The following is a 17,170-nucleotide window of genomic DNA, read 5'->3' on the forward strand; positions in this document are numbered from 1 at the left end:
TTCAAAAACTAGATTAGAACATATTTTTAAGGGCTCGAATGAGCTGAGTTTGAGTGAATGTAAAGTTTTATATATTAAAGCCATTGATTTACTTTATAATTCTAAAGTTTAAAATTATTTTATTTTAATAAAATTTATGAATTATTAAATTATTTTATTAAAATGATCCTCCAAATTAAGGGGCATTTTGGTCATCAAAATAGTAATTCTATCTTATCAAATCTCTAACCAAACACAAGATAGGATTATTTTCCAATATATCCTACTCAACCTAGGATTAATCAAATAGTAGATGATTTGAATTATTAATCCTAGCCTCCTAGGATGACTCAACCCAAGATTAATAATGGGAGGATGAGTCATCCTATCTCATCCAATACGTGAACCAAACGAGCCCAAAAAGAATTGATTCTCTAACATTTTAATGAGCTGTTAGTTTTTACGCACACCGTTTGTGTACCTTTGGGATGGTTACTGCCCTAGTAACGGTATCTAATTTTGACGAATTACTTGAGCATTCATCTCCTCTAGTTTTCAGAATCCAAAAAGAGGGCTTTCAATGTCGAATATACTTAGGTTGGCTTAAAAGTTGCAAAATTCTCTCCTCTTCTCCCTTTATTATCTATCTTCCTTTAACACACTTTTGGTTCCGTTGGAACTGCATATCATTGCCTTTTACAACGTTAATATTATTATTCTTTTCATTATTGAGATTCTTTGCATGGAGGGGTGAACATGTGTTACTTACGGTTGTAAAGCGGGGACTCAAGTTTTTTGAACAAAATAATTGGTTTATTTTTCTTTAACAAGTGTAATTTTGCACTCTTTTTTTTTTTTTTACCTCTCACGGCCTTCCAACACCTTTTTCATCCCTATCTGTCAGGTCCAAAATTCAAACATTAAATCCGATAGCGAAGAGAATTCGAAGAACCCTCTTTTAATCACTAGACACAAAATAGATAAAGGTCAATTGCAGTTGAATATGCTTATTTTGCTTATAATCTCTACTTACACAATTTGATTTCGGTTGTTTAATGGATGTCCGAAGTATTTTTTTTTTTTTTTGGGAAACGTGATAAATGGGGAAAATGTCTAAATGTAAGAAACAACGAATGTGAATATTTATACAACCAATTCGGTGTTAATTAGAATATGTCATCTGCTGTACGTTCAAAAGTACCCTTTGTTCAAGTTGTTAAAATCAACATTACTTGGGAGAGAATCGATATTATGAACATTAAACTTTGAGGGCAGATTGGGTATTGGGAATATCAATTTAAAAATAATAATTATCTCAAGCCGAATTTAAAAATAAAAATCACTATAACATGCGTTAACCCCATGATCTCATTTTAAATATTATTTAATTTTCCATAGTGTTAACTATTATAGTTTTCTTCCCTTTTTATACTTCCCACTTTTACACTAAATTATAATGTTTTTAGTTAAAATGAATCTTTTTGCTTTGCACGCACACATCGAGTGTGCAAAAAATTACTGCTATGTATTTAAATGGTTAACCAAAATGTTTACTCAGGAACGTGTTCAAAGAATTCTTAATTGTTTCTAATTACGTAGAATATCCTAGACTAGGAATTTGACCCTTCTCTTTGGTTCCAAAAATATAAGTGGAGAATTACTCCATTCTAAGGTCAGAGTAAGACACGGGTAGATTTTGAGCAAATTACCCGATTACCTATAAAACTTTTGAAATGGTATAATTTTTGTCACTCAACTGTTAACTTTTAAGTGTATGAAGTTACAAACTTAACTTCCAAATGTATATATTTTGGGACATTCCATATGTTTACGGTTAAGTTTGTATCTCGATTATATCTTATGATTCGTCAATTTCTTAAATCTGACAAACTTGACGGTAAAAATAGATTGAATGATCTAAATATATACGTTTGAAAATTGAATGGGTAATTTCATACTCTTAAAATCGAGTGATCAAAATTATATCATTTTTAAAATTTAGTAGGTAATCAAATAATTTACTCGTACATTTTACGGCTCCTCATTGTGGTTCTTATAGATTGTCTGACAAGTGTTGTTTAAACTTTGAACCATAGACCATAGGCCTTATTTGTAGTAAACCCTGGTAGTCTGCACGCATATACAAGCTTACCACATAAACGCAAGTTTGGCAAGTTTACCATATTCACTTGAGTTCATATTACTTTACACCCTTCAACTGTATTGAGATTCTTACTTTAGTCCTTAAATTTTAAAGAGAGACACTTTAGTTTCCAAAGTTACAAAATATAAAATCTATCTCATTTAAATAAACTATTGACAAAACTAAGACAGATTTTGTACTTCAGCAGAACAAAATTTTATATTTTTAAAAATAAAATGTCATAGATTTATATACATAAGTAGGACAAACGTTATAGTTTAGGAATTAAAGTAATACAAATTTTACTTAAGTGAATAATTTTATACTTAAGAGATTAAAATATCACACTTTAAAGTTTAGAAACTAAAGCGGAAATCCAAGTCTAGTTAATTGGTGAAGAATTGAATTAAACCTTATTCATTGTTAACTCAGAAGTTCACCACTAGCACATTATGAATTTTTTTATTTACTTTTGTTTTGTGGGGCCCTGTACCTGCATTCACACATCATTCTCCCGATACACTGGACCAGTTTACTGATCCCCCGATTTTTCCCTCTAGTCTACCACGTTGCTTTCAGCCAGCTGTGTACTGCTGCCACTATTTTACTTTTCGATTCCAAATTTTTCTGTTGATTGTGGAATTTTCCCACCAACTAATTTTCATTCTTTAGTACTATTAAAAGTAGGCTGCAAGATAAATATGAAACCACACGTGACTCGCGAGTTCAGACATCGACGTACGAAGGAAACGGAAACATAAGAACACACAATTTTAAGCTCGCTGCCGTTTATCCTAATTCCTAATCAAGACCTCTTTAAAAGAAAGAAAAGATGCCGTAATGACTATGCGAAAAGGCACCATCTTTAACGGTCCACTTTTTGTAACGGCAACAAAGTTTTCCTTCATGAAAACTTCACAGGTTAATAAGTCTAACTTTAATCACTAAATCAAGACTTCTTCGGCTACAAAGATTAGAACAAATTCACCTCATCTAATTAGTAACATTTTCCAGATTTCTGGCCATGAGTTTCAGATTAATAAATGTTAAATTCATATTTGGCTTATAAAATATTCGAGTTTTGAATCTAATTCAGATTTAATCCAAAACTCACTTATTATCGAGTGGGCATGGGGCGAGTACACGGGTTGAGTACCTGTCCCGTGCACCATTTTGATGATCCGACCTGCGCCTTACGGATCAGTCATTTTCTGATCTTTATCCGTCCCGTATATTAGTAGGTACCTAATAATCGAATACCTACTGATATAGGGTCGGATTAACTGGTATCCATCTTATCCCGCTTATCATTTACTTTTTTAAAAACGGGATTTATACTATTTTAATTTTGCATATTACATATTCATCTAAGATTTAATAAAGACTTTTTCTTAAAAAAATCTCCCATAAAGAAACAAACATGCAAAGAGAATACAAAACAAATGAAAAAAATTAAAAGAATTCAAAATCAATGAAAATTTGAAATAAGTAGTACTTTTTTTTAAAATATATATTCTACATTAATTAAACTCTTTTCTAAAAAATATAAGATCATAACCTCTACAAATGAATCTTATAAACAAACTATAATCTTCCATTATTTTTGTAGTATGTGTAGAAAATATATATATATATTTATGTGGGGCGGGTTGGGTACATGCAGGTTTTTAATTATGTGACCCTAATCCGCTCTGCATCTAAATGGGTACCCAACCCTCTTTTGACTTGATCAAATAATAAGAATCGAATATCCTAATTTTCGAATTGAAATGAGTATGGCAAATTTTTGGCCAATAATAGTTATATATTACTTAATTTTCGTATACATTTAGTCATAAATCTAATTTAACATCCACAACATTAAAGTTATATACGAACCAATAATAGTTTATTAAAAAGTATATGAACCAAGAAATTTTCAGCAATAATTATATCTAATTTGCTCAAAATACATAAAAATAGTAAAAAAAAAAAAATGATTAACAATCAATATATCTTTAGGTCGGAACTTCTTCATAGCCTTCTCAATTTGCTTCTTCTAAGATTTGTCCACTCACTTTATTCACAGTGACCAAATCTGAATAAAAATATAGCATTTGAATCCAAATAAAAGTAAACAAATTAATTTGTCTCATGAGTCATATAAGAACCTGCGGGAAAGAAGAAAATAGACCAAGAATTAATGGTGGTCAATTCAAGTAAAGATTAAGATGATAAAGTATATAAAATGCATGCTTTGTCATTGAATTTAGCCATGTATGTTTAGTCAAAATACAAGCAGCTATTACACCAACAGTGGCACATAAAAAGCATCCAATATCATACCAACACAAAATTTACTAAGCCATTACACCAACAATGGCACATAAAAAGTAGCTAATATCATACTAATACAAAAATTTACTAAATCAAAAAGAAAGTTAGAGTTTCAGCTAATTTTGGCCCTCAAGAAAGCAACAGAATGGTTAAATTTAACTCTTGAATTGAGAAAGAGCTAGTAGACTTAAAAAATTCATTTTTATATATACCAGAGTATAAATGTATTACACACGCACACACACGTGTACTGATTAATGCGCCGGGCCTATTTTGAGTTTAAAGCTAATAAGGTCCAATCTCGGTTTACATTTAACTTGGACTTAATATTTAATCTCAACCTCAGTCCAGTCTAATGAAAGGTGAGGCTCATTAGACTTTTTATCGAGTCAAGTGGGCCAAGATCGAGTTGACTCGGCCCCATTAATAGTTCTAATTAAAGTTGAGATTTCAAAAATTAGAGATTCTCAGTTCTATTTCCTTTGTTCTCTCCCCGCTCCTTGAGCCCCTCTCCTTCCCTACTATAATTTTTTTAAAAAAAAAGAAGTTTTCCTCATAAAAAGTAGTAGAAAAATAAATTTTAACCTTATTGCACTACTATTTGACATGCAATCCTTGTAAAATTAATTTATAACAAAAATTATAGGTTAATTATACGGAGTAGAAGTTTTCTTCTTTGCACTTGTGGACCTTTTCAGAAGCACAAAAGGTATTTTACGATTGTGATAACTATTTCAATTATGAGTCTTGAAAGATGATTTTGGCTTTTCCAAATTATCTTTTTTTTTACAAAATTAAAAAATCAATTGCAAATAGGGTCCATAGTTGATAATTATTCCAATATTCGAAATAAAATATTTCAAACAATTAATTATCACTTGTAGTTTTTTACATAGTGAAAGTGGGCTTCTTCCTTTATTCTAGACGCACTCACTCTCCCACGACAGCCCCATCTTTTGACGTTTTGACCCACGCAAACGCGGAACCTTCGAACAGTTGTACAACTTTAATTTTATTTCCTCATTATTCCCAAACTACCCCTCCTCTGTTCTTCTTATAATATTCCGAGCCAATTGACTCCGGAATCCAAACCGAAAACGAAAACACCAAAAACTATTTCTAAGTTCTAACCAAGAAAAGAAGATCCCAAAATTCAGAAGAAGGAAATGGAGTTCAAAAAGCCCAGTTTCCCTTTTTTCTTCAAGAGGCTGAATAAAAAGAGCAGGGGCAGACGTCGTGGTGGTGGTGGTGGTGGTGGTGGTGATGGTGGTGGAGGTGCTAGTGGCGGCCCTGGTGGTTCAGGGAGGTGGAGTTCCAAGAGTCTCTCAACTGGGCTACGGTGGAAAAGGAGGTTCACTTTGCACTTGTGGTTTGTTGACGTGATTCTTTTCAAGATTGTGTCTTTTTTTGAGGCTGTGGTTTTGGTCGGAACTCTCTGTTTCTTCTACCTCTGCTGCGGCTGTCATATCTGATCATTGATCGTCAGATCATCACCTTCAACACTTCTTTTCCTTTCTGTATCCAGATTTCTTGGAAATCGCAGTAAAAAGAAAGTTTTATTCCTGTAAATTTGCGGCCCTCTTTTGTATTACTATCTTCTATTACTGGCTGAGTTTTAAACAAGGTTAGCAATGGTGGAGATTTGGACTATTGACTAGCTTCTTTTTTTCTTTTTTTTTTGGTTAATGGAACTGCCCTGTACAATTAATTTTTTCCTTGATTAAAGTCTATTGTTTTTGGCTGACGGAAGAATGCCAATTCCCCTTTCAATTGAGGAAATTCTTTGATTCTGAACCCATTGCTTTTTCCACCATTGATTTCTTTTCTTTTTTTTTTTTTTTTTGTTTTCTTGTAAACTAGTCTGATGGAACGAATTACCAGAAATTTCAATTGGGTTCTTGATTGATGACAGTGCTGAGGTGAACACGCTAAAATGTTTTTGATTGGAAGACCCACCAGACTTCGCCATTACTCGTAAGGGCAAAATGCACTTTTCATCCCCATTGTTTAGAATATTGGACAATTTTATCCCTAAAGTTTCAGTCGAAACACATTTCATCCTCAGAATTTTATAATTTTGACCAATTTTATCCCTATAATTTCATGCAAACACATTTGATTCTAATAGTTTCATAAATTTTACTAATTAAGAATAATTGATGGATTGTCAAGTAATTTGAATGAATATCATCACTTGACTATAGCATGCAGTAAAGCACAAAAAAACGTTGGATCAACAAAAATCTCAAAAAATATTTTTTAATTCACTTTATTATTTAAAAAAAAAAAGAAATTTTTAGCCACTGTTACTCTCTTCTTAATCACAAATTGTACAAAAAGTTTGAGAGGAAACGACATCATGGAGAAGAAATAGCCCTATTATGGCCAATTGGAAAATTTTTTCAAACAATCCCATTACAACTAATTGGAGAAAAATATTAATGTGAAAGAAAAAATTTTTAGATTGTCATTTATTTTGCAAAATTTTGTTTTGTTGTATCATATACATGTTTTTCAAATTGTCTACCTATCATCCAATTTATTTTTTTTATCTCATATACATCATATCACAAATTAAAAAAAAAAAACTCTTATCTGAACACACTCATTATTATTTATGTAATTTAATAAATAACCGAATTAGGTATTAACAACACAATTATTAAAGGGACATGCTAGTCATGTGATGATATTCTATTCAAATTGATTAACAATCATTCGATTGTCCTGAATTGATCAATTTTATGAAAATATGAGGATGAAATGTGTTTGCATAAAATTTTAGAGATAAAGTTGATCAAAAATATAAAATTACGAGGATAAAATGTGTTTGGACTAAAATTTTTGGAACCAAATTGTTCAAAGTCCCAAATATTGGGGATGAAAAGTGCATTTTACCCTTACTCGAATTGCATTTTGTGTTGTGGCATCTCTGAAGTTTCGTGCCTTGTTCACTTGGATTAGACAAGACAACGTTTATGAAACTTCTCGAGGAACCAGACAATTGGACTAACGTCGTTAAGCCAATGAGCTTTGGCTCGCAGGTGCGGATCCCGATTCTCTGCGATCTCAATAGAACAGTTCATTGTGGGATAAGGCAAATTTGAGTTTGGCTAGTTGGAATTGAATTTTGGGTATAAATTTTAACAAGTAACAAAAATTGTAGTGTATTACATATTTTGTGTTAGTGTGTACATTTGTTAGTTATTGCCGTCTATCCTGTATGGTGCAATTGCCACTCGCAAATATATAGACTCAGAGTCCCACTGGATCTGAGTAGTCTCTGCAGCAGCAGTAAGCTGTCGAGGGATCAAGGGCTTTTATAATTGTCAATGAAAACTGTACCGTGCAACATACACAACTCAACAAATGTAGATACTAAAATAATAAGGGAAAATGACATGTTTCATCCCTTACATTTCACAAAAATATTCTTTTCGTCCCTCACTTTTAAAATGAAGCAATTTCGTCCCTGACATTTAAAAATTAAATCTATTACATCCTTGAACCCAATTTTCAATCTGAATCAAACCACCTATCAACCTGATTACAAATTTTGGAGGTATAATTGGTAGATCACTTGGTTAACTCAACTTGAATATAACTCAACTTGAATTCTTACATTGTCAATAATACACTGATAGTTTTATGTACCTACCATATCGTTTCAATTTAAATTTAAACACCAAATTTTGTATTTATGATACACATTTAGACTCGCAAGTGAATATACTAACGGTGCATGAAAAGATTTACTCAAAAGAAAAACCCGACTATTCCAAAACAAATAATGGCCTTTATGTTATAATATTTATTTTTTTGGTTTGATAAATGTCATGTGAATATAATGAAATTGACCGAGTGACCTATCAATTCTATCTTCGAAATTTATTATTGGATTATTGGATCGTTTGATTCAGATTGAAAATTAGGTTCAGGGATGTAATAGCTTTAATTTTTAAATGTCAGGGATGAAATTGCTTCATTTTAAAAGTGAGGGACGAAAAGAATATTTTTGTGAAATGTGAGGGATGAAACATGTCATTTTCCCAAATAATAAATATAAATATTAAAATAATAATGTATAAAAATATAACAATTTTTTTCACTTATTAAAATTTATGCCCAAAATTGACTTTTTTTTTCACTTATTAAAATTTGTGCCCAAAATTTAATCCCTGCCATCCAAATTTAAATGCATCAATCTCTCACTCTAAACTGTTCTCTGTAATCAAGGTTGTGACTGCAAAGAACCTGGATCCGTTTTTGAGTTCGATCGCACTCAGAAGTAAGCGTACACCAATAAAATAAAATAAAAACACTGTTGCCAAACAACATAAATTTCTTAATCATACTGATAATTTATCAAGCATCCGAGTTTTTCCTGTTCAGTTACTTGTTCATTAAGTAGTACTTGATTTGATGGTTAATGTGCTTAGACTCTGTTTGACCACATTAAGTTATGAAACTAGTATGACAGAATTTCGTTGTAAGTGGTAAATTCCTTAACAATTCAGAATGCAGTATTAGCTTCAAAATTACTGACTACTAATTTATTAGGAAAAAAATTGTGTTATTAAATTGAGCAACCTATATAACCTTGTACAACTCAATAAACTTGGTCCATTTTGCCGTGTTTTGTTTCCCCCTTTTTTTTTTTTTTTTGTTTTTTTGCCTTCCCTCCTCCAAGACGAGAGGGCAAACTAGGTCCAGTATGATTGATTCACAACGTTTCTTTTTCTGTTGACTGCGGAGTCCTATCACCTATGTCCAACTTGCGAGCCGCAACGGTCACATGCCAACGGGATCATATGTGGGGGCAAAAGAAGGCCCTTTACTTTTTAGCAAATGGCAGAATTTTGGGAGCAAAATAAGCAAGTAACAGTCGTGCATTTCACATATAAAAATTGGGTTAATTAACAATTTCCACGCATAAACTATCACTATTTTGCAATTTGTGTCCTGGAACAGTAATTGTAGCACTTAATCTTTTGTGATATCAATTTGTAACACATTACTCAATCTAATGATAAAGCACAGCCCCATATGTATGCACCGAATATAGAAAATGCATTTCTAGAATTTTATCTTTGTATGAAAATTGATTTTACATTTTTGTTATGAATATTAAAAATATTATTGCAATATCATTCTGTAAGTTGATGGTTAATATTTGGAATTATTTTTTTATTATTTGTTGGGTAATGCACTTGCGTAAGAATTGTAAAAGATTGGGGATCAACAATTGTAGAAATTTAGATAATGTACGGTTGAGAATTGGGCAATAATATATCTATTGTAAAATTATGGAGATAAATATGTAAATTGTTGTGAAGATAATCGTATTTATCTTCAACTTGACACAAATGGTAATATGAAGCACTGAAGTGCTAATATTGATATTGAAGGGGCAAGAAAAACTCCACTGGATGTTCAATTGTCCAACGATTACCACGAAGTAAGATATGATTATCCAATATGCAATCGGCATAACGTATTTTCTCCAAAATTCTAGTTGGCCAAATGACAATTTTAACATATGACCTAATTTGTAAGTGAAACTTTGAGGAAACACAAAAAAAAAAAGAAACAAAAATTAACCCATGGACCAAAAAGGATAATAAAGTAGATTTAATTGAATGTACAGGTTTTATCCTCAGGCCCCGTTTGGGGTTGCGGTACTTTTGGTAAAAAAATACTTTTAACTATTAAAAGTACTTTTAAAATATTTGGTTAACATCATCTTATAAAATTAGGAGTAGAGCTTTTGGTGTTAAAAGTATTTTTAGCAAAAACTCAAATTTGGTGCTTTTAAAGTGGTTTTTGTGATTTAAAAAATAAAATATCAAATTCAATCATCTTATCCTATATTATGAACCAAATAAAAAGATAAATACTTTCAAAAATTTTCAAATTACACATTATTTAATAGAATAAGTACTTACTGAATTATGTTTCCAAACAATATATCTAAAAGCACTTAAGCTAAGTACTTTTATTAAAATTCTACTAGGGAAGTATTTTTCAATAAATTACCGTAACCCCAAACCGCCCTAAATTGGTTTGACTAAATTGCTTTCATCATATTCTTGGGAATTTGCTCTCCTCATTCCGATAATAGTTTAACCACTTCATCCAACGAGCCTATTTTTCTATCATGTAACTCGTATTGATTCATTTAATTTGTAATACCTGCAAACACAAAGTTCCATTGTCAAGAATTTCAAAATTTTCATAAAAGTTTGTGATATAAAATCTGAAATTTTGAAAAAAGAATAGATTCACAAGCCTCGTATGAGTTTTTGATAAATTCACTTAGTACTCTTAAGATTTCAAATATTATGCTTAACTCTGTTGCTGGATTGAAGCAACTAAAATTACCTTCAGCAAACATTTTAAGTTATACTTCTAAAAAGAATATTAAAGAAATGAAAAATATCCTTCATTATATTCTTTTCAAACACCTAATCCAAACAACCACAAATTCTTTCCAACACTAGCCAATTAACCAACATTTCCACAGCCCAAATGGCACTACCAATGCACCAAACACCATTTGAGTTCCAACTAGCCTCCCACTAAACATACTCTCTTAATTCCTTAAGATTTGATTCAACTAGTCAGGACATTAATTAGATAACTGTCACATTCTGATTGACTTTCAAGTCATCTTGTTATGCCTATTTATCAAAAAAATCCTCACTATTCTACTTTCTCTTTAACCCTAATCCTTGTATACTGCCAAATGTTCACAAACAAATACCAATTTTTACACAAGTAATTCACAGATTAGTTAACCTTTTTCAGGTCATGGGAGCAAGAGGTAGAAGGACAGAATGCAACAGGTATGAAGCAGAAGGTAAGGTATACAAAGGGGAGAAGGGAAGGAAGTAGTTAGTGTGAGAGATTTAGATGGTTGAGGGCATCGTAAGAGATACTGTAAACAATATGTTAGGAAATTAGTTTATTCCGTTCTTCCTATATTTCTTTTTTTCTTTTTCTTTTTCTTTTTTGCTTTTTGGGGTAAGATTAAAGCCTATAGTGATGAATTAAATACTACCAAATCACAGCTATTTCACAAAATTTTGGATAGACAACGACAAGTGATCAGACTATAAACTTAAAATTATAACACTCAAACCAAGAACTTCAGGCTAATTCCAATTGATATTTAAAATAGGGCTGGATACGTGCCACATAGTTTTAGTTGTTATTTCAAATCTATCTTCTTATCATTTGCATTCATCAACGTATGATGTGGGAAAAGTTGATAGTTACTTTCTTTTTTCAGAAAATTTTAAATTGATTACCTTCATTTATAAAAGAGATCTTCGAAAAGAAGTCTTCTTGAGAAAAATAACATCTATAAAAAACTTCATCCACGTATGATGTAGGAAAAGGTGACAATTACTTTCTTTTTCATAAGTTTTTAAATTGATTACCTTCATTTGTACTTGAGAAAGATAGCATAATCAGATATATGCGAGCACTTGGAAATTTCTTGAGTTGACTAGTTGGTACTCTAAAGCAGCATTGTAAATGCCCAAGGACCATAGCTCTCTATTTTCCTTGGTCAAATCACAATGCTGATGTGCAAGATGATTCTTTGGAATGTTTATGTAGCTTTTTTAAGCATCTTTCCCATTGTCCGTTATTGACTTCTTCTCGATTTAGGGTGTTGTTTGATTGAAAATCAACGAGGTCTAATTGAGATTGAAAATCAATGAGGTCTAATTCTGATTATCCAAAACGTGTTTCTAGATTCCAAGAAACCCTTGGTGCCTTAGTTGCAACTTGCAACTACTCCCATAAATTATACCTAATCCTAGATCCAAATCCGTGTGTCATATATATATATATATATATATATATATATATATATATATATATATATATATATATATAGGATTAGTATAACTAGAATCAGTTGAAAATAATTCTTTCTTTGGGTTCGTGTTATTGTATTCAATTTCTTGATTGTTAATTTTATGGACAACTTTTTTTATACATTGTTAATATATATATTTTTTAAACCAGTAGTTTTAGATCATGTCACATAACATGAATTCGAATTTAAAATTTAAATCATACACATGTAATATACATTCAAAGTTGTTAGTGTAAAAAAATTACTACATTGTCAGTGCATAAAAAATTAATTCTAATTTTATTATTTGAAAACAAAAATTAGATGGTACTTACGTTTAGTGACAAATGCAAGATTTTGGTTTAGAGAGGCGAACAATCAAACAATGAATAACACAAAATTATTAAAACAAACGATACACACTAACTTGAAATCAGTCTTAAAACCAAAGTTTAATGGGCGATAACTAAACACTAAATGTTATTAATAATAAGAGACAAAATATAAAGCAAAAGATGAAAATTAACTCATGGACTAAAATCATATAAACATTAACTAAATTCAATAAACAGACATGAACCCTATACAAATTAACAGAAAATTTCTAAGGTACAACCTTAGAATAAGAACAATTGGCAAGTTAATAATCATAAAATAAAATCTAAATCACAAATTTAAAATAAGTGTATGTGTCTAAATAATGAATGATTATGAATCAAAATATAAAGGAATTGTAAAGGAAAACAAATTAAACTTGCCTTGAAAAACATGGAGTTTTGGGAAGGGTGGATGTTTGAGATGAGTTGAATGAACTTGAGGAAAGATTGATGCTTGCTTGTTCGTTTAGGTTGGCTTTTGAATAATACATTAAGTCAATCATGTATAAATATAATTTCAAACATGATTAAATTTCCTGTTATTTTTCAATTATTTGTTTCCTTGCCTTAACTAATGTAAAGATATACTAAATGTATTAAAGTTATAATAATTAATTAAATATATATATAATAATTATATAACACATTTTTAAAAAGAAATTAAATGAGATAAACATGTTAACTAATTAAAAAAAAACTTGTTGAGGGGACAAAATGATAGAGTTCAAATTTACATATAATATTCCATGTAGAATTTTTGAAAAATTTTTGGGGGGAGGGAAGGGCCAATGTCCATCGTTGTGTATATCATTTTTGAACTATATACATTTTTAATACTTTTACTTTGGTTCTCTATTATATATTAAGAAAAATACCCATGGATACTTATTGGATACCTCAGAGTTTGGATTTTCTTTTTTAAAAATATGAAAGTTTGGGTGTAGATTTGAGTCTAACTAATTTAATGGATCTGGTCTAGATTAAGGTAAACCAACCCAAACCCTATTTATTGACATGTTTTGAGTGTTTTATAAGGTCAATGCTGGAAATTCCTTTCATTACTAATAATAAAACAATATGTAAATGTATACAAGTCAGTCAAAAAGAGAGAGAGGGAGAGGGATGAGTTGAGTAGTATGAGCAGGGAATGTAAGTGAAAAATTTCGAATTTGAGGCCACTCATTTACCTTAAAATAAAAACTTAAAAAAAAGTTGGCCAAAGAGATCAGAATACTCTACCATATATATGGTCAAACATATGACTTTTCGTTTTGTCTACTTGTTTTGTTATTAATTTAATTCTTTTTTTTGGTATTCAGGTGGTTGTCACGCAACCGACTGTACGCGATAAAATTTCAAGTCTGCAAAACGACAAGAAAAATACATGACAAATATATGATATATAAATTTAGGAAAATATATAGGTATAATCTCTGGGGTTTTCTCGAACTTGTGGAGAGTTTCCCTCGATTCTTCTCCTCGAATGCCAATTCAAGGGCTTCGCAGCTTGTTCTTGGATCCACCACCGATTCCTTCAAATCTTGATATGGAAGATTTGAAGGATTTGAAAATATTTGGAGGTTCAAGCCCTGATATATGGAAGACTTGAAGAGATTGAAGACCCAAACCTTCATAGCTTGGAACTTCACCACTTGAATGTATGAGATGCCTCCTGGTGTGTGCCTCTCTGTGTCTGTGTGTTTGATTTGGTTGAGAGACCCCTATTTATAGCTGTAGCAAGGGGTAGAGGTTGAAGACCTGTGTACCACTTTACTGGTCTTGCAAGACGTGCAGTCATATTAGGACTATGCCAGTCAAATGTTATCTCTTCATTTTATAATTATTAATAAAGAGATAAGTAATTCATCGATTGGCCAGACTCGTGGGGACACGTGACGTGGCGCCGTTTGACTGGCCAAGCTATTACAGTATATAAGAAATATACTTGGATTAAACAACTGTAAATATTATCCCTTTAATAAGAAATAAATACTTAGATATTTTATCCAATAGGCATGTGATATGATATGATTTGGTTGGTGAAGATATCCCTGCAATTTGAATTGATTTGGAACACCTCAACTTGACACGTGGAGACATATAATTGGCTATTTACTAACCAATTTTCCCAAGTGTACATGACATACGGCAATATCCAATTGGATAAAAATAAGCCATAAAATAATTTTATAGGCCAATGGTAATTTTTAGAATTTAATTAAAATTCCATTGTCTACAAATGCCCCCTCGAAACTTGTTTGCGAAGAGTAAAACTTGAACGAACAAGTTTCGATTGTATAATTAATTTGTTTAAGTGAAATACATTGATATTCTCCCTTCACTTGTCATTTAAGGAAACCGGACCCTAAAATAAAATTGATGGCCATCAACTTCAATTATGACCATTTGTCCTCAAGAAAGCCCAATATATTGATACGTGGGACCTTGCATATTGTATGCTTGATCATTCACGTGCAAGGCATTTCAGAAACGAAATCATAGGAATCCAATTGATCTTCCATGCATATTGTTTATCAATCACCCACGGAACTCCACCGCTTCCAAACTTCAAGACCACTTCTCCTTGTCGGCCTCGGGAACTTGAGCGGTAAATCATCCAAAACTCCTCTAATATGACTAGGACTCTTGAATCAACAACTTCCATTCCTTGTTAGTCTCAAAGTTCAAGCGATCTAGAAGTCCGAAACCAACTGCAATGGAGCCCATCATCAGTGCGGAGCCAATCTCCCCGAAACTTAAAGGATTTCGCGAGGAATTGTGTTTCTTCGACCAAAAGACTTTCAACTGATATAGAGACCTAATTCTATTCGAAGTAAAGCAACGACCCTGCTCATCTTCCCTAGGATTTAGGATCCATTCTCCACTATAAATAGCCAAGTCCCGGCTGCCAGTTCATTAATAATAGAGAACTTGAACGAGTTTTATTCTTTGTTTCGTCGGGTTATCGCCAGTGTGGCTGTAGCAACTGCTTGCTTGTTCGTCAAAACACGACTACCGCTGCTTAGCATCAACCATTATTAGCGCCTACCCACCATTGTGTTCTGACGACACCGTCTTCTGTCTACTAGGTACCCAAAGCTCTACTTCCAGTACTTTATTGTTTGACAGAAACTTCAGCAAGGCTTTTGCATGCTTATTTTGATTCACCCTTGGTGACTCAAATGTGATTGGTACTTGAAATTTGCATCTTATGCATGTTACGTGCGGAACCAATAGGATAACCTGGCCTTCTAGTCATCTCGCGGCATGGCTTCAATTTATTTCAAATCCAATATTTAGCGTCATATCTGATCTGCTTGTTTCCTCATTGCGCATTCAAGAATTTGGTTTCAACATTGTAGACTTGTTCCTTTGCGTAGTCTTATTGATAACCACCTTTGTCGAGACACTTATGAACTAGTCGAATTGGAGGTACATATACTAAGCTTTGCCTACTAAGCATCACATGTATCTTCTTCTTTATTGATTTCACATGAAGCTTCCCACCGCAAGAATTGATCATATTATGGCTGCCCGTCGTCTCTTAATGTGAATATTTGACATTTAGGTGCCCTAAGACTTTTTTTTTTTTTACTCGCAATATTTAATTGTTACGAGAAGCTTCAGTCAATTGAGAAACTTAAAGCCTCATGGCCTTCCCAAATAAATTCTCAAAATACCATTTGAGAATGAAGCTTGGGTCTCAATTGAAAGACTAAAATTGACCGAATGGCGATTGGCTCGAAACATTATTCGAGATCATGTATGCCCTTTAAATATTATTTGAGAACAAAGATTGGCTCAAAATAGTATTTTTTTTGAGCTATTCCTCAGGGCTGAAAATTTAATCTCAACTTTCGTAACATTTTTTTTTGTTTTTTTTTTTTGCGTCCCAAATATTCCCATCATATGTGATTTTGATCCAAACTTCGTCAACTTGCTTCCTTATAGATAACCAAAGCTGTGCTTGAAACAATTTCGGGTATTTGAAGAAAGCCACCAATTAGGTAATTTAATTACCAAACTTTTGTAAGAAGTTCCTTTCATCGTCTAATACTTTCTTTTCAAAATTTCAGCAAATATGCAAATTAAGGACTACGCCACGTCATTGCCACATATTTCATTGATGGATGAACGGGGTGGACCTCAATCAAAGAGTTTGTCACTACATGTTCATAAACCAGCAATTGGCTCGTTCGCTGAGTCTTTCATACCCCTTGAAGGATGCTTTCATCTTGAAGATTGGACTAGCACGTGGACTAAGGAAGTGGTGGCACCCTCAACTTTCTCCACTACATCGAGGGAAGAAGAAATAGTCGTATTAAACTCGTCTCTTCACAACGGAGATCCAGAAATAGCAAAATTCACACTTCCGTTCGTGGGATTCAATATTGACAAAACTACATGGACGATCCCCTCATCCTTCTTTGGCGAGGCGTGCTTCACTTCTCATTATTGGGAATGGGTCAAGGACATCCTAGGAAGGTA

At 32.2% G+C, this 17,170-nt stretch overlaps 1 protein-coding gene across 1 annotated transcript; it reads left to right on the forward strand.

Moving 5' to 3' along the window:
• Positions 1-5,444: 5,444 nt before the first annotated feature.
• Positions 5,445-6,232, forward strand: LOC113710531 (uncharacterized). Its single transcript, XM_027233586.2, has one exon. It carries the CDS (start codon positions 5,605-5,607, stop codon positions 5,908-5,910), a length of 306 nt encoding a protein of 101 aa, XP_027089387.1. The 5' UTR covers positions 5,445-5,604; the 3' UTR covers positions 5,911-6,232.
• Positions 6,233-17,170: the final 10,938 nt, after the last annotated feature.

The sequence above is a fragment of the Coffea arabica genome, chromosome 9e (assembly GCF_036785885.1).
Source record: "Coffea arabica cultivar ET-39 chromosome 9e, Coffea Arabica ET-39 HiFi, whole genome shotgun sequence".
In the NCBI taxonomy this organism is placed as follows: Eukaryota; Viridiplantae; Streptophyta; class Magnoliopsida; order Gentianales; family Rubiaceae; genus Coffea; species Coffea arabica.

Coding starts and splice junctions, on each gene's coding strand:
- LOC113710531 (XM_027233586.2), top strand. CDS start 5,605: ATGGAGTTCAAAAAGCCCAGTTTCCCTTTTTTCTTCAAGAGGCTGAAT.